Source organism: Nelumbo nucifera, chromosome 1, assembly GCF_055504915.1.
Source record: "Nelumbo nucifera cultivar China Antique chromosome 1, China Antique-T2T, whole genome shotgun sequence".
Taxonomy (NCBI): Eukaryota; Viridiplantae; Streptophyta; class Magnoliopsida; order Proteales; family Nelumbonaceae; genus Nelumbo; species Nelumbo nucifera.
The window spans coordinates 217,120,649-217,145,356 of record NC_142649.1 but is presented as its reverse complement, the minus strand read 5'-3'; the positions used below and the strand labels follow the sequence as shown (position 1 = coordinate 217,145,356).

The 24,708-nt window shown below is 39.1% G+C and overlaps 1 protein-coding gene across 1 annotated transcript; it reads left to right on the top strand.

Annotated features, from left to right (window-relative positions):
- Nucleotides 1-620: 620 nt before the first annotated feature.
- LOC104585789 (tumor necrosis factor receptor family protein) lies at nt 621-22,173 on the top strand. Its single transcript, XM_010242777.3, has 2 exons — nt 621-1,014; nt 21,665-22,173. The coding sequence occupies exons 1-2, from the start codon at nt 829-831 to the stop codon at nt 21,890-21,892; spliced, it is 414 nt and encodes a 137-aa protein (XP_010241079.1). The 5' UTR covers nt 621-828; the 3' UTR covers nt 21,893-22,173.
- The last annotated feature ends 2,535 nt before the right edge of the window (nt 22,174-24,708 follow it).

The window sequence follows — 24,708 nt, the reverse complement described above, 5'->3', positions numbered from 1 at the left end:
GACGGAGGCCTGGAAGTGAGTGCGCGAGGTGGTTATAAAAGGCTTCTACCCCCCAGGAACGAGGTATGCTAACTTTCGCGCTATCTGGTTATTCTTGCCTTTGAAGGATTCTAACTTGAGCTTCGGAGCCCTTACGCCGGGTTCTCCCCGAAGCTTCTCTTCTCCTTCCGTTTCAGGTCCCTGTTACTCGGTTCAGAGGCAAGATCATCGACAGCTAAGACCGGCCAGATTGTGCATCATCAGTTATCATTTCTCACAATTCAACATTCAATAGTATTTATATTCAAATATAAAAAAAAACAAAAAAGTCAACTTGATTTGTTGAGATAAGGCTTTCGAAAAAAAAATAGATTTGTTGAGACAAGAGATCATTGCAAAACCCTTTGCCCTTGGTATCTAGAGGGATCGGCCGATCGGGTCATAAAACCTTAGTCAGGGTTATTTTTGCCATTGTAGAATAAAACCAAGGGCTCGAGTATGATAGAAAAAAGACATGATACCTGTTTATCAAAAAACAAAAAAGACATGAGATACCGGACAGCCAATCAACCGGTATCATCAGAGGGGTGGTTTGATGGGTCAAATCTCTTTCGTTACCATGCCTTTCCTGTATCATAAATTTTCCCAAATTCAAATCCAACCAGAGTGAGGGTTATTTTCGATTTTTTGTCACTTTAGGTTCAGACCCTCTCCTGCTGTTCGCCTCTTCCCGTCTGTCTATAAGAGACTGGGCGAGTGGAGAGAACCGAGAATAACCAAATTCGTACAACGCTGGACAAGTGATTGTTGGTTGGCCAATTGAGAGAGAGAGAGAGTCGCGGTGGGGGGATGTTGTTGGGGAGTGGTGCAAGTACTACTTTTGTGAGGTATTTCTCTAGGAAATGCTCTCAGAACCTAAGGAAGATCAACCCGAAGGTGCCGCCTCAAGAGGCATCATCCATAGCCAAAAATCTCTACCAGATCATCAAGGAACGCGGACCTCTCACCGTTTCAAACACTTGGAACCAAGCCAAGGTCTCTCTCTCTCTCTCCCTCTCTATCTATCTATCTGTGTCTCATTTTTCTTAGTACCGTGAAGTCCATCTCCATATCTTTAGTAATAAATCAAGGTATGGGAATATTGTAATAGCAGTAGCATTCTAAAAGTTGCAACTTTGCGTTATTGTGCATTAGACATTCCATTTTCAGCATCTTGTAAATAAAATCTTTTATTTGTAAAAGGCTATAGCTTTACCTAGTTGTTAGGTAATTTCTCTGCCAAGTGCTGATTATATATTTTCCATGTGTTGGATATGTTGATTTTCCATGTTTTGATTAGAAATAGTTGATCATTTGTAAAGACTAAGGAGCATTGCTATTTTGAACTATATGCTTGCTGGTTGATACATTAAACTAGGGAGACTTGTTTTGAGGCTGCACCTCGTGTCTCTTTGTGGGAAGCATTCACTGTGTATCTTTTTATTGATTTTTAATAAAATTCACTATTACTTATTAAAAAAGAATTTATTATTTATTAATATTGGTTGTACAAAAGAATGGAAAGAGTAATTACAATGAATCTGCTCTAGTTAGAACCTTTCTTAGTACATGAGAATCTTCCATTTCAAGAGGGATTTGACTAAGAGCTTTATTGAGAACTTTCCTATCTTCAATATCTCTGACTTTTGGCAACTGGAGATGACACCTAGACTTCCCACTTAGGTTGAGCTCTCTAGAGTCTTCTCTTGAACTCAGTCCTAGGTCTGGATCTGGATCAACACGATTTGGACCTGGGTCTCTTAACACTCCCTCTCAAGTCGAGGAGGAAAACAGTGGACACCCAACTTGGAACAAAGCAATCTAAACTTCTGCAAGTTGATTATCAGAGGAGACATAGCTGATAATCAGATATTCCATGCCAAATTTTTCTTGAGCAAAGTGATAGTCCAACACATTGTGTTTGGTAAAAGTATGGAACACTGGATTAATGGACATATGGAGAGCACTGATGTTGTCACAATATAGTGTTGATGGCTTAGGTAGAGATATCCTCAAATGTTGGAGTACAAAAGGCAACTAGGTAATCTCAACCGTAGTAGAGGACATGGACCTGTATTTGACTTTAGTGCTAGACTTGGCCACAATAGTTTGCTCCTTTGCTCCCCACAAGATAAGATTATTACCAAGAAAAACACAATAACCTGTGGTGGAGTGTCTAATAAGAGGGCACCTTGCCTAGTCAGCATTTGAATAGGCATATGGATCAAAGGAGCTGTTGATATAAAGATTAAGTCAATAATCAATTGTCCCATGAACATATCTCAATATTCACTTTACAAGCTGAAAGTGGTAATCAATGGGTGCATGCATGTATTGGCAAACAAGGTTCATAGAGTAAGAGAGATCTAGTATTGTGGCTTCGGGTTTTGAAACTAATCCTTGCTCTGCTCTTGATGGTTGTCTCCCAGATTCCAGGCCTGTCTCATTGCCGATTACCCATGGATTTGAAGCTGATAGAGTTGTGAGTGGTGGGGAGATACAGAAGAAGGGTGAGAGGGAGGAGGGAGTGTGCAATATAATACTTGAAGAGCTTGGGAACCCAAATAGGGTGGAATTAGAAAGGGAGAAGATGAATGAGGGTGAGGTTGGTGGGTCCAAAGAAGATAGAGGTGGAATGGAACAAGAGGGGGTGTATGGGAGGCATAGAGAGGACAAAAACAAAATGGTTGAGAAGGGAATTGAAAGAGAGGATTCCTTAGCCGAATTTGTGGGAAAGCTAGGCTGCAAGATAAAAAATTTGAACGAGCTGAAAGTGCATCTGAAGAATAAAAAGAGGAAAGGAAGGTGAGAAAAAGAAGGTTAAGTGAGGTTGAGAGGCTAAAAAAGGATGTAGAAGGGGACAAAGAATTTTGTGCGAGGAAGGGTAGGGGAAGGGAAGGAGAAGTTTAGGGGTGGGGGTGGATTATTTTTTGGAGTGATGAAGATTGTGAGCTGGAATGTGAGAGGATTGGGGAAAGCAAGGAAGAGAGCATTAATAAAGGAGGTCCTAAGGAAAGAAAACCCAGATATCTTTATAATTCAGGAATCTAAGCTCATGACTTTTGACAAGAGATGGGCTAGAAGTGTGTGGAGTGCAAATGGCCTTAGCTGGGCTATGAACCCTTCTTGGGGCTCATTAGGAGGATTAGTCACTATGTGGAAGAATGAAGTTGTAGAGGGAGTTGAAGAATTAATTGGAAGGTTCTCAGTGTCTGTCAAATTCAAGCAAGTGGGAGATGGGTTTGAATGGGTCTTAACTAATGTTTATGGCCCCACTGGCTATAGACCAAGGAATGAATTGTTGGAAGAACTGGAAGACATTAGAGGTTTGTGGGATGGGCCTTGGTGTCTGGGAGGGGATTTGAATGTGATTAGATTCAGTGAAGAGTGCAGTAAGGTGCGGCAAAGGAGTACCACCAGTATGAGGAAGTTTAATGAGTTTACAAATGTTTTTGAACTCAAGGAACTTGAACTCCTACATAACAGATTCACATGGTCAAATCTTCAAACTGATCCAATTTACTCCAAATTAGACAAATTCCTTTTTATTGCAGATTGGGAAGAGCATTGGGGAGACATGGTGTCAAGGGCCTTACCGAGAGTTGCTTCTGTGATGAGGTTAGAATGAGGATTGAGGAATCTAAAAGTTTTAGTGGAGAATTTTCAAAGGATCTCAAGTTTGAAGGTGAAGAAAAGTTGTGTAGCAGGTATCAACATGAAAGAGGATGACATCCAATTAATGACAGGAATGCTTGGTTGTGAAGTCAAAACCTGCCCCTAGAGTACCTTGGCATTGCCTTTGGGGGTAATCCAAGAGCAAAAGGTTTTTGGCAACCTGTTGTAGATAGATTTGTGAAAAAGTTTCTATATTGTAGAGGAACTACATCTCTTTGGGAGGTAGAGTCACCTTGATCAAGTCTACCTTAGCCAACCTACCCACTTACTTCCTCTCTATATTTAGAATCCTGGGTAAAGTGGCTAGGAGTTTAGAAAAAATCATGAGAGAAAGGGTCATTGGGAACTAGGTGATGAGAAAAATGTGCTTCCTCTATAAGGTGAAAGTTGTAGCACAGGGTCATTGGATGTATTCATGGATTGTTAGAAAATGGCTGGGATGCAAAATGTACGCCTCACACTTCATCGAGTTCCCCTTGGAAAGAAATCATTGAGGTACTACCTTCTTTCCTTAATTTCATTTGCTTTGATGTGGTGAGGGAATAAAGTTTTGTTTTGGAAAGACATTTGGATTGGTGACCTACCACTCATTGCAATTCCATGTTCTACTTTGTCCCATTATAAGTTTAAACCGGTCTCTAAATTTGGTTTGACCACTCCACTTGGGTTAAACAAGAAGTTTGGGTTTATAAGGGGTTTAAGGGATAATGAATATGACTTGTTCTTCTACTAGGAAAATTGGAATTTGTTTTTTTGGATCAAAATTCTTTTGATGGTAGGATTTGGTGGTAAAGTTTTTGGATCAAAATTCTTGTGCCTCTTTTTTTAATCTTTTAATCCAGTCAGAACCTTTGGTGGTAAAGTTTCATGGTGAAGGAAACCTAGGGTAAACCTATCCCTCCTAAAGTACAAGTTTTTGTTGGGAAACCTAGGGTAAACCTAGGCCTAACTAATGCATGTCTCCTCATTTGTGCATTCTTTGCAAGGAGTGGTAAGACTATTCCTCATTTATTAATCTCCTATTCTTTTGTGTCTTGCCTCTGGGAGTTTTTGTTCTCTTTGGTTGCAAATAGGTTCCACCACAAGATGTTGTAAGCTTGTTCAATTTTGACTTCTTGAGGCATCAGGAAAAAAAAGAGGAAGGATTATGTGGAGGATAGTAAGAGCAGCTTTGGTTTGGACTCTGGACAATCTAGGAAGAAAGGAACCAAAGGATCTTTAATGGAAAAAGTAAATCCAAGGAGTTGGTTGAAACTATAACAATCAGAACTGCGCGCTAGGTAAAAACCTTGGAGATCCTTTGGGAATTTTCTACCAATGACGTAGTAAGGTCTTGGGCTGAAGTGGCACATTCGGGGAGACGCATTGATAGGTAAAGAATGGACTGGAATCCCCTAGAGATTGATAAATTGAAACTAAATTTTGGTGGTAGCTCTATGGGCAATTTGGGAAGGGTTGGTATTGGTGGAGGTTTTAGAAATCACCAGGGAGTGGTGCAGTGCTTTAAATGTGCTAGGTGCATAAAAAGGCACAAGGGGCAATTTGTGCTTGAGGCAAAGGTGAGGCGCACGCCTTCTTGAAGCAAGGCACAAAAATACAAAAAATGCCAAAAAATTCAAAAATACAAAAAAAATATTGAACATAGTATTAATAAAAAATATAAACTTAAATTTTAAAATAAATGTTTTAGAAAATCTATTGTTTAAAATTAAAATACATAAACATAACATGTAAGGCGTATTCAAATGAAAATTTAAAAATAAAATGAAACATAAAACATTTTCAAGCATGTAAAACGTACAATCTCTTTTTTTTTTTTTTCCTCAATTGCATTACTTCAAATAGCTAATGTGACGTAAAGCATCTTGCATTTCTGATTCTACAAGCTGTCTTTGTACCAAGCCCCTCGAGGCAAGCCCAAACAAGTCCATTTTAGGGTTTTAAATTCTTAATCCTCACACAAAAAATGATTTTATAATTTTAATTGTCTTTTAATAGGTTATTTTATTAGGATGAATGGTTCAAAAAAGAGCAAAAAGCACAAAAAATAAAAAAAGGTGCATGCTTGGGCTGAGGCACAAGGCACAATAAGCACACACCTAGGTGCACCAGGCGCGCACCTTTTGAAAGTGCTGCGTCTAGGGCCTAGGCGAGGCGCATACCTTAAGATGTGACTCGCTTGAGCGCCTAGGCACACCTTTTAAATCATTGGAGTGGTGGTGGCTCTATATTCAATGTCAATTGGCATTGCTAACTTAGTTAAGGCTGAAATATTGACCCTATTACAAGACTTGAGATTAGCGGAACAGCTGGGAGTTAGGGATTTGGAGATTGAGGGTGACTCACAAGTAGTGATTTCTTGGTCAAAGAGACTTAATGCTTCATTCAATCGGGTGAGAAGAATTGAAATGGGTTGGCTTATGTATTAGGTAAATAGGTGTGGACAAATCTATTTTATTCTGACAAATGTGTAATCTGGTGTATCAAAGTTGCTCCAACAGTTGTACTTCTCTTTTAATTAATTAATGAATTTCCCTTTGCTGATAAATAAAAGGATCCCAACACACATGGAAAGCCATGAGAAGATAAATTGGGGTTTGATAGGGGAGAGGAAGAGCCTCCAAATTCGAACGCAGAGAAGTGGGCCGGGAAGATGGTTTTAATGTCAAGTGGGGTCTACATCATGAATTCTAAATCCTTTTTTAGGAATCAACTCAGGTTGTTTTCTCTCTTGAGGTGGAATCTTTGGTTAGCGATCTGGAGAGATTCTTAATGGAGCAAAGGATAAGTTGGGGGAGAGGACAAAGGAAGTTGCGATTGGTGATTCTGAATCTGGAAAGGCTTTAGGAGATGACGATGGAGGAGTTGAGGATAATGATGTGATTGTTTGCGTATCTTCCCAGGTAGAGTGCTTTGATGCCATGGACAATCCTTTTGAGGAAGTGGTGATTGGGAAGTTAGGTGTGGAGCTGAAGTGGTGGCTTTCACACATTATTCACATTACAGTGCCAACATTCATAGATGTTGGAGGTGTGGCTTTCGAGTTAATAGTAGTTCGGTCTCTCAGATGAGAAGCTGTTGGCATGAAAATGACAATGGAATTGACTCCAATTTTGAAGCGAGAGATCCTGATAGAAGTTTGGATGATCAGGTGGAGAGGTCTGAAAGCTTTCTATTGAGAAGATTGTGGAGAAAAATGTTGAGGTTGGCAAAACTCTTGGCTTGCTTTTTTTTGGGGGAGGGGAGGAGTTTGCTAGGAAAGCCTTTGAGGAGTCTGAGAGTTGGAGGGGAGAAAGTTTGAAGTAAGTGGTAATTGGGGAGGGAGGAAAGATGTGGGATGAGGATATTGACAGAGAGGAGTAAGTGTTCGAAGGGGAGGATTAGGAGTTGGTTGCCTGGGTCCTGTGTGCTCTTGGAGCTTGTGGAGGTATCCGAAATTGGTGCTTTTGGTTCTTCGTTTTGTTGTTTGTCATTAGTCTTGTGTCGTTGGCTGTAAGTTTGTATTAGTGTCTTGTTATCTCTCTCTCGAGTGGTTTCTTATCACCTTCCTTTTGTATTCTCTTTTTCTTTTAATGAATTTCTATTTATCTTTCAAAACTAAAAAAAAGGAGTGTTATCACTAGTAAGAACAATATCATCTACATATAATAGAAGGAAGATGCTGCCACACTCATGATGAAGCACACAGAGTAAATGCTGAACCTATCAAACCAGGCCCGGGGGGCTTGCTTCAAGCTGTATAAAGATTTTTGAAGTTTATAGATGTAGTCTGGATGGGTGGCATCTACAAAGGCATTCTTGCCATCAAGTTGCCGAATCTTCTAATTTCATTGGATAGCAATAGTGAGAACCAACCTAATTTTTTTGAGGTCTCACTACTGGGCTTAAGGTCTCATTCATAGTCTAACTCTTGAAGTCAATTGTAGCCCTTGGATACTAGACCCACCTTTAGGTATTCTAAAGTACCATTTACATTTAATATAGTTTTGAACAACCACTTAAAACCTACTACGTTCATATCTGGGGATTTTGGAATAAGTGTCCAAATCTGGTTGTGATGAAGAGTTGCACGTTTTTTCATGGTGCAAACCCAACCTGGATGCATAAGGGCGGAATGAACTGTGTTACTTCAGTAGGAATGTCTTTAGATGGTGTTTTTGCTAGTAAGCCTGAGTCTTGTTGAGAAATTTGTTCCTGTTGATGTGTGTGAAACTTGATCATGATAGGATGGACTGAAGTGTATCAGCGAACTTCTGGTTCTCTAGTTATGGTAGGCAAGTCAACATGAAGGTACAGTCCAAGGTCTGGAGCATGGCATCCTAAATAGATCTCTCACTGTGATGAGGAAACTGATGACTTAGCAGCGTTCCCTGTATCAGCAGGTGTTGAAATCATAGTGCTTGTTCTCTTGAAGTGCTGATGAAGAACCCTCATTCTCTCCTATCTTTGATGTAGAAGAAGTTGGTGTGCTTGCTAGTGGATCACGATCTGCAGCATCTTTTAGAAACCATACTCTATTTGGAACTGCTTTCACCACACTATTTGGTTGTGGTGGAAGATGGGGTACTGTCTCTTCATGAGTTTTCATAATTTGTTCTTTCTCCCACTCATGGTAGGTTGCGAGTTGAAGATCAATCCCCTACAAGGAAGTCTCAGAAGATGAATCATCAGTACAAAGCACAACATTCTCAACAAATACGATATTTCTAGATATGTAGACATGTCCTGTAGGAGGACAGAGACATCTGTAGCCTTTAGGAAGAGTATTGTATCCAATAAACACGTAGGGCAAGGAATGGGGAGAGAACTTGTTTTCTTTGTAATCCTGCAAATATGGGTTACACCTACACAGCTACACCCACAGACCCATAGTGAATTGTAATCTAGATCATTCCCAGTAAGTAACTTGGATGACTTTGTCATACTAAGAGTTGGTGTAAGTAATATATTGATCAAGAAAACTGTTGTAATGAATGCTTCTACCCTCAGCACTTTTGGCAGTTTACTATGAAAGAGCATGATGGATAACCCAAGCTCAACAATGGTTCTATGCCTGCATTTAACTAACCATTCTGTGCTTGAGTTCTTGGACATGGCAACTATCTAACTAAACCATGATAGTTGCATCTTTAAATTTGAGAAAACATGATAGAAGATCATATTTATTTTTCATTGAATAAATCCAAATAAACCATGAGAAATCATTAAAAAAAAGCAACATGATATCAGTATCTTTGAATTGAGGGAATGGATGCAGCACCCCATAAATCAGTGTATTTTATCAAAAATATTTTCACTTCTAGTCCTTTCAGAAACAAAAAGGAAGATGACTATTTTTGCCCATTTGACTTCTGGAACAAACAATGTTTTTCTTATTACAAGTCTCAACAAAAATAAAATTATTATTATGTAAAAACTTCACGACTCTTTCATTGGGATGATTGAGTCACTGATGCCAAACACCCTAAGAGGTATGCTTGAATTGATTGGAACATAAGCATGTTGCTCTTCTCCATCAAAAGAAATAAAGGCCACCATCTCTACTGCTAGTTCCTAGAATCCTCACCATTCACTTGTCCTTGATAACAAAACCAGATGATGAGAATTCAAAAACAGAATCATAATCATCATTACACTGTCCTATTGAGAGCTAACTTTTTTGTCAGCCAGGAACAAGAAGAGTATTTTTGAGTTTTAGATTTGCTAGCACAAGCAGTACCAATAGGGTGTTGGGGAAGTAAAGACACCTGCATTGCTCGTCATTTGATTGCTTGTCCCAGTGTCTAGTATCCGTTTTGAATCATGAGGATCATTTAAAGTCATAGTGCCAATCATTGGGGTAAATATTCTCTTTGATAAGCTCTATTGAAGCGGTTGTAGTAGTCATATGCCTCATGCCCAAATTTCCTGTAGATTTGACATTGAATAGGATTCTTATTAGTTTGTACCTACTGGTTTTTGGACTGTTGATTGTTATTTCTATTTTGCCCATCTGGTTGGAATTCACGCCCTTGGGAATTGAAGTTGTGCTCTGCATTTTGATTCTTCTTCCTATTCCACTGTTGATTCTGGTTTTTATTTTCATTTTTTTTTGTCCTGTTCCTGTTCTAGTGTTGGCCAAAAAAAGCTTGTGAATGATTCTGAAGTTCCTCACTACTAGATGGAAATGACTTTCATGGCTTTGTAGAGCAGAAATGAATTGAGAGAAAAGACAAGTAAGAATGGAAGCTATAAAGACTTCATATTTTGGTCCCAAGCCATTAATGACCCAGTACGCCTTGTTAGTATTTGGGACTGGTTTTATGGCTTCCAATTCATTACAATTTGTCTTATAGAATTGCAGATATTCAGCTACTGGGGAACTCCCCTTTATGATGGCTAGCATACATGGGAGGTGGTGTATAGAAGCAAGGAATAGGGTGGTTTAGGTCTTGGGAATGTAAGAAAGAAGAATATAGCGCTCTTAGGGAAATGGTTGTGGAGATGGCCTTTAGAGAGGGAAAATTTGTGGGTTGAGATAGTTGCTAGTACACATGGGAGATCAGAGAATGGCGGGGATGCTGGTGTATCATGAAGGGCTGAAAGAATTGTAAGATCCATCATATGGACGCCAAAATGGGTTGCGGAATGGGTGGGCGAATTTCAAAAATTTATTTCCATTCTTCCAACTGGCAATCACATTCCCTGAATTATCCAGGATTTATCTTGAATCAAAACCGAACCAATTATGAACCAAAAAGAGAAGGAAAGGGATATACCTGATCCGGAGAAGTAGTATCTCTCAATGTTGGTGTTCACGCCCAAAGAAGATCCCAAGAACTGTTCCCACGGAAGATGACACAGCGATGATGGAGCAGAACCAGCAGTGTTCGTCCCACGAACTAGGTTCTTCTGAAGAACTCGATGGAAGCAGAGAGCACCACACAAAATCAAGAACTTTTCTTGTTCTTCCTTCACAGAGAACTTGAACTAGCAGTAGATGGCGGCGACTGCTAGAGAAGAAGATGGCGAACTGCTTTTTCCTCTTCTCTAGGGTTTCTGAGATCCTATCTCAAAGTTGCAGAGTAATCTGCGAAATCCCTAGGGATCGAATTCTTGTAATTCGAATTAGGGTTTCTCCTCTTTTCTTTGTGATTAAGAAACCTCCTAATCTCATTAGAGTTATCCTAATCCAAATCTGTATTTGGATAAGGAGTCTTCTTAATCCTATCTATAGATTAGATCAGCCCACTCCTGATCTTATCCGGAGGTTACCAGATTCAAATCCTATTTGAATTTGGTCTCCATGAGTGGATAGGGTTAAGACCCAATCCTTTTTGGCTTAACCTAATCTCAGATCCGCCCCTTTAAGTGACTGATCAAATCGGCCTAGTTCGAAATGGGCTTTAGGCCCAATATGTATTAAGTGCTCAATAGGCTTCCAATTTGTTGCCCAGTTGGGTTTCTTTGTATGGCGTGGGACCCAAGCATTGATCTACACATCAGCCACATGGGTTCGGCCCAGCCTCTGTTACAAGGCCTAGCCGAATTCACTGGAAAGCCCAGCGAACCCCTTGAGCCCATCACATGGACTCTATGGGCCCAACACTTACACTAAGTGGTCCCTGGGTCAAGCCATCTTATAAAAACCCAGGGACTGGACAGATGTAAGATTAGCCCATCAGGTATAACCCTAAATGGCCTTACACTCAACCTCTCAGCCCATAATGATCAAACACTGCCTGACAAGAGAGGACCTCTCCCTCGGCTGCAAGGAACAGTGTTGCACTCTCTGCTCACATGGATCCTGGGATTTAAAACCATTTGCAAGCATTTTGAAATCGTATATATCTATATATCTTAAGGGTCTTACACAGAAACATACCACACAACATGAATCAAACATGCATCTTATCCATTTATACTAAATGTCATAAGTACATCAAAACTGATTGGAACTAAGGGCATACAAAACTGTCTAACAGCTCCCACTTGCACTTAGGTCCAATCTGGTACAAGCCGGAGTCCCATGCTTTCCACGTGTTTCTCAAACACTTTCTGTGTGAGTGGCTTAGTCAATGGGTTTGCCACATTATCCGCTGATGCTACCCTTTTAATCAGGACGTCCCCTCTACCAACAATCTCATAGAAGCTTGCTTAAGTCCATATATGGATCTATTAAGTTTACATACCATGTGTTCTTGACCAACAGCAATGAAGCCTTGCGACTGCTGCATGTAGATATCTTCACTAAGATCTCCTTTCAGGAACGTGGTTTTGATATCCATCTGCCAAATCTCGTAGTCAAGGTATGCTGCTACAGCTAGCAGGATCCTAATGGATTTAAGCATGGCCACGGGCGAAAAGGTTTCCTCATAGTCGATGCCTTTTTTCTGAGTATACCTTTTCGCCACCAAACGAGCTTTGAAGGTCTCAACCTTTCCATCGGGGCCCTTTTTCTTCTTATAGATCCACTTGCAACTAATTGCTTTTACCCCGGAGGGCGGATCTATTAGAGTCCAGACTCCATTGGCCTCCATCGAGTCCATCTCGGCTCTCATGGCCTCCACCCACTTCTGGGAATCTATGTCCAACATAGCTTCCGCGTAAGTTACGAGATCCTCCTCACTAGTCAAGGCTTCCACCAGGTAACTATCCTGGTCATAACCCTAACAGACTGGTGGCCTGGATACCCGGGTGGATCTTCTAGGTTGGTCACTACCTGGAACTTGTGGGACATCTCCCACTGCTCCTGAGCTCTCCTCATCAAGAACCGATTGCTTTTACCTCGGAGGGCGGATCTATTAGAGTCCAGACTCCATTGGCCTCCATCGAGTCCATCTCGGCTCTCATGGCCTCCACCCACTTCTGGGAATCTATGTCCAACATAGCTTCCACGTAAGTTACGAGATCCTCCTCACTAGTCAAGGCTTCCACCAGGTAACTATCCTGGTCATAACCTTAACGGACTGGTGGCTTGGATACCCGGGTGGATCTTCTAGGTTGGTCACTACCTGGAACTTGTGGGACATCTCCCACTGCTCCTGAGCTCTCCTCATCAATAACTATTTCCTGACGATGGGTGTCCAGGATGTAATCGGTCTCTAAGAACTGGGTGTTTTGACTGTAGAACACTTTTTGCTCACTTGGGTCATAGAATAGATAACCCATCGAATCCTTTGGGTAGCCTACAAATAGGCAACAACTGGTCTTGGATTCCAACTTGTCCGCACTCGTTCTTTTAACGTGCGAAGGACAACCCCAAATCTTCAAGTGTCTGACACTTGGTTTCTTTCCGGTCCAAAGTTCGTATAGAGTTTTCGGAACCGGTTTGGTTGGAACCCGATTCAGCACGTAGATAGCAGTCTCTAATGCATATCCCCAAAATGATGTGGGTAATTCTGAGCATATGAGAAGTGACCGGACCATGTCTAACAATGTCTTATTCCTCCTCTCTGAAACACCGTTAAGCTGTGGTGTTGCAAGGGGAGCTAACTATGATATTATCCAGTTGGCCTTCAAGTAGTCACTGAATTCGTTAGAGAGATACTCGCCACCTCGATCTGATCGAAGGGCCTTAATTTCTCTCCCTAACTGTTTCTCGACTTTTTGTCTAAACTCCTTGAACTTTTCAAAGGATTTGGACTTCTGTCTCATTAGGTACACGTAACCATATCGTGAGTAATCATCGGTGAAGGTGATGAAATATACGTGTTGGTTACGAGTCCTAACACTCAAGGGACCACATACATCAGTATGTATAAGGTCAAGCGTGCTTGTACATCTTTCAAGCTTACCGTTAAATGGCCGTTTTGTCATCTTACCTCGGAGGCCAGGCTCACAAGTGGGAAGATCTTCTACGGTTAGAAAATCCAAAGGACCATCCTTTACCAGTCTTGTGATTCGGTCAATATCGATATGGCCAAGTCGGTAATGCCACAGGCATGTGGGACTAACTAGATCACGAGTTCTTTTCTTGGGGATTTCGACCGACGTAGTTTCAGTTAAGTTAGTTTCTAGAGAAGGATGTAGAACATAGAGACCGTTCTCCAGTTCCCCGCATGCGATGAATTTATTGTTCCTTTTGATAGTAATCATATTACTAAAATAGACAGTATATCCATCAGCATACAGTTTAGAAACATAAATCAAATTTCTTCTTATGTTTTGTACATAAAGACAATCCTTAAGTACAAGTATTCCTTCTCTAAAGACTAATTCTACGGTTCCTATCGCCGTAGCTACAACACTTGCAGAAGTCGCCAAGTAAAGTGTCACTTCTCCTTCACTCAGCCTTCTGCTTACTTTGAACCCCTGCAGTGAATAATACACATGAGTTTAAACCCCGGAGTCAACACACCAGGACACAGAAGCAACTAACAGATTAGTTTCTATGACACAAGTTTCGAAATTACCTTTCTTAGATTTTAGGTAGGTAGGACAGTTCCTCTTCCAGTGGTCGGCTTGCTTGTAGAAGTGACGGGCATCGGATGCCTTGTCTTTCTTTTGCTTCTTAGATTTAGTGGCCTTTTTCTGGGGCTTTCTCTTTGCCCTCCTCTTCTTGCCAGATTTGCCAGCTTCAACAAGCATGGCTATCGGCTCATCCTTTCTAATCAGTTCTTCGGCTCGTTGCAACATATTGCTGAGCTCTTGAACACCGACATTCAGCTTGTTCATATTATAGTTCATAATGAACGGATTGAAGGACGAAGGCAAGGAGTTAAGAATGGTGTCTATCTGTGTGACCAAATCTAGCCCGGACCCAAGGGCCTCCAACTCGTTTATGTAACCCATCATCCAAAGACAATGGTCATGCACTTGTTGCCCCTTGGTCATCTACGCGGTCATGAATTGCTTCATGACCTTTTGGCGAGTAGAACGGTTCTGCTCTTCGTACATAGTTTTTAGACTATCCAATATGTCTTTGGCGAGTTCGATCTGATTGAACTGCCTCTGTATCAGATTATCTAAAGAGGCTATGATATAGCAGCGGGCTAGGGAGTTTTTCTCCTCCCACTCTTGGTAGTCCCTCCTGTGGGCTTCTGAAACCCCGTCTCCCGGACGATCCGGTGCAGGATTCTTTGCCACTTTATCTAACTTTTTTGAAGTCAGGACCAACATAAGGTTTCTGTACCAGTTGGCATAGTTTGGGCCCTTAAGCTTATTATCGTCGAGAAGCTTTGCAAATTGACCGTTTGCCATTTTCTGGTAAAACAACAAAACGTTAGTCCACAACCTTAGTTTGATTCATGTTACCTACATAGATATGGCTCTTAATCTATGTTCCATTTCCATTTGTTCATCTCTGAGATTTCCCTCCCATCTCAGTGACAGAGACGACGAAATGTGGGAATTCACATAGGGTGCATGGAGCCAATTGTTTCAGCTGCATAACCCCACCACCTTTCCGTGAAGGATCACATCCACTCATCGTATGAGTTTTCCCTTTAGCCTCGGTCAGACAAGGTTCATAGCCATTTTAGGGTAAACCTTTCTGTCCAGTGAGTGCTCACCCATCATATTCAGTTTACGCCAAGGTACCGTGAGAGAGTTCCCATTTTCTAGTGAAACCCCTCCCACATCGGTCTATGACGCCCCTATCATCTTATGAAACACTCTGACAAATCCAACAGCAAATGGATAGCCCAATTTTATGGTGCGTTTTCTCATTACTGAAGGACCCATCATCGTGCTAATGACAGAAGGCCTTTAGAGTTCATCACATGAATCTCCCTATCACATGCACTCATATTGCTGGAGGGAACAAAATTTACGCCCTAGTTAATTTAGGTCAAGCCAAAGTGGCTCCCATCGACTTTCATAAAGTCAGATTTCTGGTGGCCCAATTCGGCTAGGGTTTCCGCACGTGACCCCTTTTAGGGTTGTGGGGGCCACCACGAAGGGAGGGGTCATCCAATGATCGTAAGGGACACCATGGCAATGCTGTGCATTCATCCATGGTGTGTGCAAGAGCCACTATTATATCATCATGGGCCAAGTGCTTATGGCCCATGGTCGCAACACATCAAACATCCATATATCACATGACATGGAAGAATTGATCCAATCAATCAATCGCTGTAAAGCCCATTAACAAGCCCATTAAAAGTCCATAATATTAACAATTAACATTATCTAGGTATAGGGGCTGAATAGCAGTTAGCAGTTCGGCCCATATAGCTTCCGCACAAAAGTGGGCTTTTGCAGTTTTAACTCTTTAAAACTGGGCTTTACAGGTTGGGCCGAATTAATTCTTGCAATTAATCATTAGTTTCAGACCTGAAAGTGGGAGAAATCAGGACTGAAAACAGTCTCCTTCGAACCCTAGATTCGGTCCAAACAGTTTTGGTCCAATATGGTCCTAATTTCTATTAATTAATTACAACTTGATTGAATCCTATACATTCAGTCTAGAAAAATAAAAAAAAAATTATTTACAGACCGAATGAATAGAAAACTGCAAAAAGAATGCGCAGACATTCTGTGCTAAATCTGCATCTCGATCTCCAGGTACGAACAACCCAATAAATCAAGAAATAAATAAAGGACAATTCTAAATTAATTTCAGATTTACAAAATTAATTTCGGATCAATCGCCCCACATCCAGAAACAAATTTTCTAGAAATAAAAACAATCTGCGCAAATCTGGGTAGAACACCTTCTGCCCATTTGCGCAGGTTCAGATATGATTTTATTTGATTCAAGATTCGAAACTGCTCTGATACCACAAAAAGAATGGTAAGATCCATCATATGGATGCCAAAAAGGGTTGCGGAATGAGTGGGCGAATTTCAAAAATTTATTTCCATTCTTCCAATTGGGAATCACATTCCTTGAATTATTCAGGATTTATCTTGAATCAAAACTGAACCAATTATGAACCAAAAAGAGAAGGGAAGGGATATACCTGATTCGGAGAAGCAGTATCTCCCAACGTTGGTGTTCACGCCCAAAGAGGATCCCAAGAACTGCTCCCACGGAAGATGACACAACGATGATGGAGCAGAACCAGCAGTGTTCGTCCCACGAACCAGGTTCTTCTGAAGAACTCGATGGAAGCAGAGAGCACCACACAAAATCAAGAACTTTTCTTGATCTTCCTTCACAGAGAACTTGAACTGGCAGTAGATGGCGGCGACTGCTGGAGGAGAAGGCTAGAGAAGAAGATGGCGAACTGCTTTTTCCTCTTCTCTAGGGTTTCTGAGATCCTATCTCAAAGTTGCAGAGTAATATGCGAAATCCCTAGGGATCAAATTCTTGTAATTCGAATTAGGGTTTCTCCTCTTTTCTTTGTGATTAAGAAACCTCATAATCTCATTAGGAGTTATCCTAATCCAAATCTGTATTTGGATAAGGAGTCTTCTTAATCCTATCTGTAGATTAGATCAACCCACTCTTGATCTTATCAGGAGGTTACCAGATTCAAATCCTATTTGAATTTGGTCTCCATGAGTGGATAGGGTTAAGACCCAATCCTTTTTGGCTTAACCTAATCTCAAATCCGCCCCTTTAAGTGACTGATCAAATCGGCTCAGTTTGAAATGAGCTTTAGGCCCAATATGTATTAAGTTCTCAATAGGCTTCCAAACTGCTGCCCAGTTGGGTTTCTTTGTTTGGTGTGGGACCCAAGCATTGATCTACACATTAGCCACATGGGTTCGGCCCAGCCTCTGTTACAAGGCCTAGCCGAATTCACTGGAAAGCCCAGTGAACCCCTTGAGCCCATCACATGGACTCTATGGGCTCAACACTTACACTAAGTGGTCCCTGGGTCAAGCCATCTTATAAAAACCCAGGGACTGTGGGCAGATGCAAGATTAGCCCATTAGGTATAACCCTAAATGGCCTTACACTCAACCTCTCAGCCCATAATGATCAAACACTGCCCGACAAGAGAGGACCTCTCCCTCGGCTGCAAGGAACAGTGTTGCACTCTCTGCTCACATGGATCCTGGGATTTAAAACCATTTGCAAACATTTTGAAACCGTATATATCTATATATCTTATATCTAAATTTTGCAAAGCAAAATTCCAACAATTGAAATCAACTGCCGGCTGTTTGGTTTCCATCAGAGAGAGTGCATCCCCGATCATTACCTTTGTCCGACAAAGGGGCTGATCCTGTCACTATGATCACCCACTCAGATGAATTCTCAGACTGTCCCAACATATCTAGGTTTTGACCCCCGCTAAGGATCTCACTGATTAGCATATCAAAGACAGCCCAATCCGACACCCAGTGCAGTATCATAATCGAGTCTAGGGGTCAGGTGTAACTTTCCAGTTTTGCCCATCAATCTCCAAGGTCTAGGGCAATACTAGAAATCTGGTCCGGTTCAAAGATTCAAGTAATCCTACACTGTATGTGCTTTGGGTCTCACTCTGTCAGCTGAGACAGGCCACCCCAACACTTGGCAGTACACCAATGTCAACCTTGGCAGGATAAATCCCCCCAAACTTATCCAACGTCTGTGAACATTCTAAACTAACACGAGTCTCATTAAGTGTCCAGTTTAAGGGTCTTATACAGAAACATACCACACAACATGAATCAGACATGCACTTTATTCATTTACACTAAATGTCATAAGTACATCAAAACTGATTGGAACTAAGGGCATACAAAACTGTCTAACAAGGGCATACAAAACTGTGTAGCTTCTAGCAGGTTTCCCGAGTAGGCAAGGGCTTTCGTCCTAAGATACGTCCCCGAACCTCATCGAGTTCTTTGTTCAAACCAGCCAAGAAGACAAAAACCCGACCTCTTTCTATCTTCTTTTTGTACCGAGCACCGTCACTGGGACTTTCCCATTCTTCTTCTTCAAATAAATCCAACTCCTGCCAAACAGCCATCATTTCATTATAATAGGTTGTTACTTCACGTTCACCTTGCTGCATCTTCCACATTCGGGTATTTAGTTCGAATGGTTGTGAATGATTGTCCAAATCTGAATAGGTTTCCCTAACAACTTCCCACACATCGCGAGCCGTCGGTAGAAACATGAATGGTTTTCCAACCACCGGATCCATAGAGTTGATCAGGCAGGCGGTAACCATAGAATTTTCAGAACGCCACTGCCTGTACTTTGGATCATCAGTGGTTGGCGGTTTTACTTCGCCATTCAAGTAGTCGAGTTTCCCTTTGCCGTCAATCACCAACCACACGGACTGACACCACTCAAGATAATTTTTTCCATTCAATTTGTGAATGGTAATTTGAAGGGAATTCTCAGAAAGAGAAATAGCCGCAAGCTGAATACCTCCCTCCGAAGACGTCACAGCACTGGTAGCATCCGAAGATGCTGAACCTGAGCCAACCATGGCGGCCTTAAAATTCATGATCGAACCACCCTAAGGCTCTGATAACATGCTGCGAAATATAGAGGGAGAAAAGAAGAAGATTTTCTTTATTGATGATTAAAACATATTGAGCATACACCTTAAATAAGAAAAGATAAGAAAGACAAACCCCTAGAATTTCTCTCAATCAGGGATTGACTAAATCTTTCCCTTAATCCTAGGATATGACTTTCCTAAAATTATTCAAATCTGATATTTCCTAAATTTATTCAAATCTCTTAATCAATCAAATCATATATTTCTTAATTTGCTGCAAATCCTGTATTTCTTAATTTGCCGACAAAATGCTTTGATCCTCAATCTTATTGGAAGTTTGTTACTTTGAGTCCCAATTATGCTTTAGCTTTCTTGTAATTCCCTTTATGGGGAGGCTAGTAGAGTGGAAGAATAATGTTGTTCCTTTTGTCTCTATGAGCTCTCCTCGTGATCTTCCACCTTCCTGTCATTCTTCATCTCTTAGTTCTAGTGATTCTCCTATTGTAATTGTAGTATTTGTCCCTTACCAAGCTAGACATTTATCCCTAACCAAACTAGATATTACTTGTGCAAAAAACATTGTGAGACAATTTATGCTTGCCCCTCGGGTTTCTCATATGAAGATTGTTTAATGAATTCTCAAATATTTGAAGACTCGCCCAAGGGTAGAGAATTCTCATATGAAGTTTGGTTTTAAAAGAGAGAGAAGATCAACCACTTGTTAGCAGGAATCTTATAACTTGAAGTAAAAAATAGATTGCGGTAACTGGATTGTATTGATAAGGAAAAATATAGAGCAATGTGGCACATGGGTGGTTCAATTAATGTGGCTTTGTATCTTGCTGAGGGGGAGTTAGGAGTAAAGGTGATTGGTCCACTTCAGTTGTATTGTGACAATCAAGTTGCATTTAATATTGCTAACAATCCATGCAATATGATAGGATCAAACATATTGAGATAGACACGTAAGAGAAAGGATTTTGTCGCATTTGTTTCTTTACATACCTTTGGGAAGGCAACTAGCAGATGTCCTTAAAGGGTTGTCTAGAGAAAGACTTAAGGAGCTATTGTGCAAGCTAGGCATGATGGATATCCATGCTCAGCTTAAGGGGATGTATTGACTACACCCTGAATCCCAAAAGGTAAAGTACTTGTACCATTGTCAACACAGGGTCATCCCAAAGAAGAAAAAGTTGCTAGTTTCTATTTTGCTTGCATTGTTTTATCATTTTCTTTTACTTGCTTATCCAAGTAGAGAAGCTAGGGGTGTGAACCAAGAGGTTCAAAGTATCAACATGTGTCAGCCGATACGTATCGTTTTGGGAGCTCCCTGATATGCCCCTACAGAGGGTGTATTGGGGTTCTGACTGGTTCACGGGGTGGAGGAGCCTTAAACTGCCCCCCCTGAACTGGTTTTGAAAAAAATAAAAAAAGTAAAAAAAACAATACCAATATAGCCCGATATGCCCCTACCGACGTATTGGGCGTATCGAAATTTTGAACCTTGGTGTGAACCAGTTAGTTGTCTAAATTCCTCTTTGCTCCATATGTTGCTTCTTGTCTTTGGAAAAAGGTGATGCTTTTTAATTTATTTTATTTGTTTGAAATATTTTCCTTAAAAAATCTAAAAAACAAAGTAATAGAAGGTATTTTATTCCTGTCACATTCTAATGAATAGTGGCATTCAAAGGAGGGAGACGATGAACAGTGGCATTCAATTTGTGAAAGTTAAAGAAAAGGACAATTTGGTCCGAAAAGGTTAATTTTTTGTCCTGTTCACTTTTTTTGCAATTTTTTTTGAGAACATATCCGATTTTGCCAATTCATCAAACTTTATTAATTTTTTTGTAACAAGCTCTATATTTTATATGTTATATATACACAAGTGTATTTCATTTTATATTAAATGTTTATTATTTTATAGAAGTTTTACATTTTACTTTAACATATAAATAAATATTTATGAATTGAAACATGTCAACACATATGTCAACACTTGAGTCAATTCAGGTATGAGAATTGTCCTTCTAAATAAGGCCTTATATAGATAAAGGCAAAGCCTTCATTCTCATTTCCTAAGCAATGTGGGACTTGGGAAAATACTCAATGGTTTCTCTAACTATTTAGTCTTATTCCAAGTCCCACATAGCTCAAGAATGGGAATGAAGGCCTTGCCTTGATCTATACCCAAGCCAAATCAAGCCTAGCAATTAAAGGAGGCCCATGCCTTAATTTTTTGTGCCATAGGCTTAAAGCCTAGCAAGCCCAATTTAACTTTGGCTTGTGTAATTTTTTTGTATGTATTGCATTTACATGTTATTTAATTTAAAAAATTTAAAAAATTAAATTTTTATTATTTTATGTCATAGGCCAGGCCCGGGCCAGGCTTAGACCTAATTAAAGCCCTTATCTAAACCTGGCCGGGGCCTGGCCCATTATCACCCTCAGTTTTGAATAGCATTTTCATTATTAACCATTTGAAAAAGGGGTTTCAAGATGACAAGCTTATGTTACATGTCTGATAATTGCTAAGGTGTGAGACTTTTGGGATTTGTATGCAATCTGTTGGGGTCTCATTAGAATTTCTCTTTGTAGTCATAATTATGGGAGTCTGTATTTCCTTGCGTTTATCATATTTACCTATTTTCTAGCAGGAAGCAGGTATTAATGGATTGAACAGCAAAACACACCTGAAGATAATGCTGAAATGGATGAGAGGTAGGAAAATGCTGAAATTGTTCTGCAACCACGTTGGTTCCAGTAAGAAGTTTCTCCTTTCTACTTTGCCTGAGGAAGTCCCCGTTGGTCAGTTAAATAACCCCATTGAATTGAAGCTGGAGACGCAAAAACCATCTCTGAAAAAGACAAAACACATGCAGTGAAATGCTCATTGGTTTTCATCAAATTCAGTAAATGCATGTTCACTGGGAAATACTTACTAGGAATTTTACGAATCAAAAAGAAACTTCCTAGGGATTCTGATAAATGGTCCAAATAAGATCTAGAACTCTATTTAGATGCCTTTAATCATCATTTATGTTTTTCAGGTCCAATTATCGGCTGTATTACTCCCTCCGTTCACTAGCTTTTTGAATATTGGATGCTGATTTCGGGTTTTCAAAATAAAGGCAACTATGGAATATTCTTGAATTGACGTCAATAACGTTCCACATTTCACATGAAGGATACATTGCATAACCATCGATGCCACGTGATCAGATGATGCTAGCCATCTATCAAGGGAATGTTCTCCAATGTGGATGCTTTTTGTTTTTATTATTTCTAATAAATGTTGCTTCAACAAGAAACAAAAGCTCGCAGCAAAAAAGAAAAAAGAACCCAACACGCTTTCTTAATCGTGTATCTTTTTCAAAACGAAGGGGATGTTTTCCACATGAATGGTTTTTATTTTTCAAAACAAAAACAACGGACATGTTGCTGGAGAAAAAACGGGTGGCGGTTATTTTTGTTTTGAAAACAAAACCAGTCGATGTTGGTGAATACCCTGAAGTGAAAACAATTTTTTCAGGTTGAATGGAAAAATAACCTTGCTTTTTCTTGTGGGAGTTTTTAAAACCTAATGCAGCATTTGGCATTCCTTATTTTAAGGACTTAAGGAATGCCGAATGCAGCCTAAGAGATGTATTTTCTTTTTACATTTCTATAATTCAGATGTGGGCCACCATTTGATGTGTGGCACAAAAACGGAAAATCGAAAAAAAATCTTTTGCATTGTTTTAGAAGTGTTGGTTTAAAAGCCCTCATGTATTATACTAACTCGCATTTAGAAAGGACTAGTATTTGTATATGTGACAAATTTTGTAATGATGATAATATATAATATATTTTTAAAATGTTTTGCATTTTTATATTTTTACATTTATAAAAATTATTCATATTTATCACATTTATTATGGTTTATTAATATAAAGATATGTCTAAATAAAATTCTTGCAAAGGTAATGAGAATTAATAACATTCTTATTATTCTTATTTATTATGGATCATTAATAAAATTAATAATTTTTATCAGTTATCTTCATCAAAATTTTATTTGATTTCTCGTTACCTTTGCAAGAATTAACTTCTATATGATAAATCAAACTTTAGTTCCTTGAACCACTAAAAATATCACTTATTATTTCATATATTTTTCCATCCAATGATGTGGGCTTTAAGGTAATGAAAATGAAAAATTAACCCACCATATGGTGCGGATAAAGAAGAGAAAATCATCTGCTACCTTAATAATCAATAACTGAACCAATGAAAATGGGTTAAAAAATATTTTTGAAAAAATAAGAAAATAGTTTAAGGAATAAATTGCTCATTCATTTGTAAGTTGGAAATCTCTTCATGGTGGTTAATGTGACCCAACATTGACTATTGAGAACATAAGATGTATTTTTAGTTTTTTTTTTAATTTAAATAAATGAAAGGGTAAATTGCTAAAATCTCTCATAAAATTTTTTATCATTGCTGAACCCCCTAAAGTTTGGTAAATGCAATCACTTCCCATGAACTTTTTGACACAGTTGCAAGTAGACCCTATATTAGAATATTCTAACAAAAAGCACAAAAATGTAAAAAATACCCATGTAGTTACTTTTGACCAAAATGTTTATTTTCCAATTTTTTTCTTCATATCAATCATTATCCCAATTCCTTTTAATGTCTTTTTTTGGAATTGATGTATTTTCCAAAATTGCCCTTCATATCAATTGCTCAAAGGTAAAATTGCAATTTTACACTTTTTTTTTGTTGTTCATAACAATTATATTGTTTTTTAAGTATAAACCAGCATCAATAATAATTACATGGGTATTTTGAACATTTTCATGCCTCTTGTTAGAGGGTTTTACAAAAGGGGTCTACTTGCAACTGTGTCAAGAAGTTTAGGGGAACTGATTGCAATTACCAAACTTCAAGGGAGGTTTGGGCAACGATAAAAAACTTCAAGGGAGGTTTCAACAATTACCATGGTTTGTTTCCAATTATTGAACAAAAAGAATGTAATTTTGTGTCTTTTTTGTAATAAGCATTAAATAAGAAAGAAAGAGTCATTTCCTAATAAACATTAACTAGAAAACAAAATTACATATTTATCATTGCTCCATCTTTGATTCAAACCTTAGAGATGGGGTATTTTAGTCTAGTGAAAATTCCAAAAGTCCACCACATTTATTTGTACTTTTATAAATAGTATATATTTGGATCAAGACTTCAAAGTGTACACTAAGTTGGTGTTTGATAACACTTTTCAAACATCTAACGATTGAAAAACTTGCCTTTAAATATAAGGGGTGTTTGAGATTTTGTTTATTTCTAACATTTAAAAAGAGAAAAGATGTCTTAAATGCTAAGACCTGGGTCTTACGACTTATTAGAATTAACCGTGGTTTAGATCTGATGAAATGATGTTAATGCCTTCATTGATGTCATCTATTTAATAATAATATTTATGTAAATAAGTATTATTAAATATTGCTTCATAATAATAAAAATTATTATGAAATAATAAATAAAATTACTTTTTATTTGAATAAAATAATAATATTTATTTGGTATTAAGAATATTTCATATTATGTTTATTAATAATGATAATTAAAAAAGTTATTTATTATTAAATAATAATAATAAATATTATTAATTGTAATAAACAACTATTTATTTCAACTAATCATAATATTTGTTTGT